At 43.8% G+C, this 3,034-nt stretch overlaps 1 protein-coding gene across 1 annotated transcript; it reads right to left on the minus strand.

Annotated features, from left to right (window-relative positions):
• Positions 1 to 1,093: 1,093 nt before the first annotated feature.
• Positions 1,094 to 2,691, minus strand: LOC131253584 (expansin-A8-like). Its single transcript, XM_058254639.1, has 3 exons — positions 2,461 to 2,691; positions 1,807 to 2,119; positions 1,094 to 1,669 (listed from the first exon to the last, which is right to left on the minus strand). The coding sequence occupies exons 1-3, from the start codon at positions 2,603 to 2,605 to the stop codon at positions 1,366 to 1,368; spliced, it is 762 nt and encodes a 253-aa protein (XP_058110622.1). The 5' UTR covers positions 2,606 to 2,691; the 3' UTR covers positions 1,094 to 1,365.
• Positions 2,692 to 3,034: the final 343 nt, after the last annotated feature.

Here is a 3,034-nt window from a genome sequence, read left to right on the forward strand (position 1 = left end):
CTTCAAAAGTTTCAACGGTGAGCATTCAATCTCCACTGTGTGATCCATTTGAGCCATTTATCTATTTAATTTTTTTGACTCACTCGCGAAAATGATATTAAAAAATGGATGAACGGAGCGGATAAAACCGATACATCACGGTGGACCCCACAGAGCTCATGTCTGGACCGATTCGGTATAAAATACGCAGGACGCAATCCGCTTCCGTAAGTTTCGGTTACTTCAAGAAAATTAATTGTGGGGAAAACGATGTCGAGCTGACACAGTGATATTTGCTGTCAGCACATGTCGGCTATAAAAAACCAACGGCTGAAATTAATTCTTCTGTTGCATGGCCCTCTTAATGCTGGACAGAAGGTTTCAATTCCAACACTTGGACATCATTTACGGTCCACCCGGGAATAACTTCCAACTGATCATGTTCGTTCAAAATCCAACCCTTTAATAGGTTGTCTCCATTCTGAGGATTGCGATATGTAGAAATCAGCCTAATCCATTCATTAGGTGGGCCACATTATATAAAACAACTTTTAACCATTGATAAATAACAAAATGCAAGTGTGGTCTATTTAGCAAGTGGATGTGGCTGATTTTTATACAAATAATCCCTGTGATTGGGCCAACCTATTCAACGGGTTGGATGTTACACACACATAAAAGGTTGGAAATTATTTGCTTGCTGGACCGTAAATTATGGTCCAACTGGTTGTACCTAAACCTTCTCAACATTGGATGAAGCTGATTTTAAGGGACCGGATGTTTTAAGCAAGCGCGCATGATATGGATGGTTTAGATCTTCCAAACGTCTATACACATGCAAGATCCGAATGTTCCATATCTGGGACACACTGATTAAAACCTATGGCCTGAAAATCAGGCCGTCTAACACCTCAGGTGGGTCACACACCATGCATGGAATGAACGGCTTAAACATTACTTCCATCTGATCCTTTGTTCTGTAGACTGTAGACCACTTAAATATTGAAACTGCCTAATTTTGCTGTGGCCCACCTAATGGAAAGCTAGATCTCACACTCTTATCCCTAGTTGGCACGTGTGCATGGCTCCATAGGAAAAAAGTCACAAGCTATGATTTCATTTCAAAGACAAAATAGTAATATAGATTTTGAATTGCATATAAGTATAAGCCCAGCATACAAAAGAGGGACCACCAAATGATATGGCCCGCACATAATAAGGCAATCGAGTATTTTAATAAAATGGTAACTATCTCATAAGCTTTTATATACTAAAAGGCCAAGCGGGTGTTATCAGTCCACCTCAGCATCACCGGCCCACTCACTTTCTCACACGTGTAAGAAGGAGATACGTGTACAGATTTCTTGATCTGCACCGTTCGATCGCCTAAAACTGGCCCCCTTCGAACGTCTGCCCAAACTGCCAGCCAGATGGTGCCACGTTGTAGCTGGTGATGGTTCGGCCGTCGCTTGTGGTCACCTGGAAGGAGAGACTCTGACCGTTGAGGTAGGAGTTGCTCTGCCAGTTCTGGCCCCAGTTCCTCGACATAGACTGCCAGCCCGTCTTGGATCCCTTGATGGACACTGAATGGACGTCTCCTGCGCCTGCAACGTTGGTGATCAGGACCAAGTTGAAGTAAGAGTGACCGTTGATTGTGAACCTCACACCACCTTTCTTCACACATGGGACCCTGTAAATAATAACATTAACCAAGGATCAGGAAAAAAAAAAAAATGTTACATTATCGAGTAGGTTGTCCACTTTTCAATTAAAGCTGCAGGAAAATTAATTGGATATAAATAATTTTGATGCATTTGATAATATTACCTTCGAAATGAAACCGGAACAATCCCAGCACGGTATTGAGCGATTTGCAAGAAGGCGGGCTCTGCAAGATCAAAGTGCTGGAGGGGTGGGTTGCACCATCCACCGTTGTCGTTCGCTTGGGCGAAGTTGGGTGGGCAGAAGTTGGTTGCGGTGACCGTGATCGTCCCGGGAAGGCACCACTTCGGGTCATCGTTGCACTTCATTTCGTAGCACGACCCGCAACTTAAGCCATTGTTGAACAGGGCAGTGCTAAGGGCTGCAGTGTTGGTCCCATAGCCCTGGCTATACAAATTTCCATAGCCGCAAGCTCCACCTAAAAGTTCCACTTACTCAATTAGACTATGTAACAATATAAGTATATATAGATATAATATTTATTAGATGGACCACGGACCATGATGGTCTAATTTGAAGTGGGGTGAACCATAAAACGTGTTTTCATATAAGAAAGCACATAAGCTCGTAAGCTTATCTTTTCATTTCTCAACGACCAAATAAACCCAAAGCATTAGTTCGAGTCAACTCAGACTCGATCAAATGTAATTTGGTTCAACATTTAGAGTCCGGTTTGAGAACCGGGGTCGAGTCCTTGAACTCAAGTATGACTCCTAATAAGTTAGGGTCCAAAATAGAGAAGGATAAGTTGAAATGTACCCATTGTGCCCGACGCGTCGCCTCCACCGTAGAATGTGGCATGGCCACCTTGCCAGTTGTAGGAGTCACCAAGGGTGCTAGGTAGGCAAAATGTGAGGAGAGCGAAGATGAGGGAAGAGAGGAGAGGGAAGCTGAAGATGGCCATTTTGGAGGAGGAGAAGGGAAGAAAGGAGTTGGAGTTGGGAGGGAGGATTGGTAAGAGTTGTTTTTGTTGGTGAAATTAGAGTAGGGAATGGTAGTATTTATAAAGGAGTGGGAGTCCTATGTGTGGGTGAGGTGGGCCCTTTTTTCACGTATTTTCTAATGTGCAATGAGACAAGCTAGCGGTTCTCACGTTTAGGCCGGCCAAAGGTCCTGAAACAGATTGTAGTCTTTATTCAAAAGAAAGTGCACATGCAAATGTTCCAACCGCCAAGCTACATGGGCCCCACCTGCACATGCATGTTTCAACGGTTCTCTCTCTCTCTCTCTCTCTGTTGGTTACGTCCAACAATCAACATGTATGACGTGGACAGCTTGACATTTTTGCCCCTTAAATTTCGGTAGTGGACACCTGCTTTGGAGTTTCACTGAT

This window comes from Magnolia sinica, chromosome 8 (genome assembly GCF_029962835.1).
Source record: "Magnolia sinica isolate HGM2019 chromosome 8, MsV1, whole genome shotgun sequence".
NCBI classification, from domain to species: domain Eukaryota; kingdom Viridiplantae; phylum Streptophyta; class Magnoliopsida; order Magnoliales; family Magnoliaceae; genus Magnolia; species Magnolia sinica.

What these genes read in the sequence shown, in the direction of transcription:
- LOC131253584 (XM_058254639.1), bottom strand. Translation starts at nt 2,605, where the DNA reads ATGGCCATCTTCAGCTTCCCTCTCCTCTCTTCCCTCATCTTCGCTCTC. An exon ending in CGACGCGTCGGGCACAATGG is followed by an intron (nt 2,120 to 2,460) that starts GTACATTTCAAC and finishes TGGAACTTTTAG; the next exon opens with GTGGAGCTTGCGGCTATGGA. An exon ending in GTTCCGGTTTCATTTCGAAG is followed by an intron (nt 1,670 to 1,806) that starts GTAATATTATCA and finishes TATTATTTACAG; the next exon opens with GGTCCCATGTGTGAAGAAAG.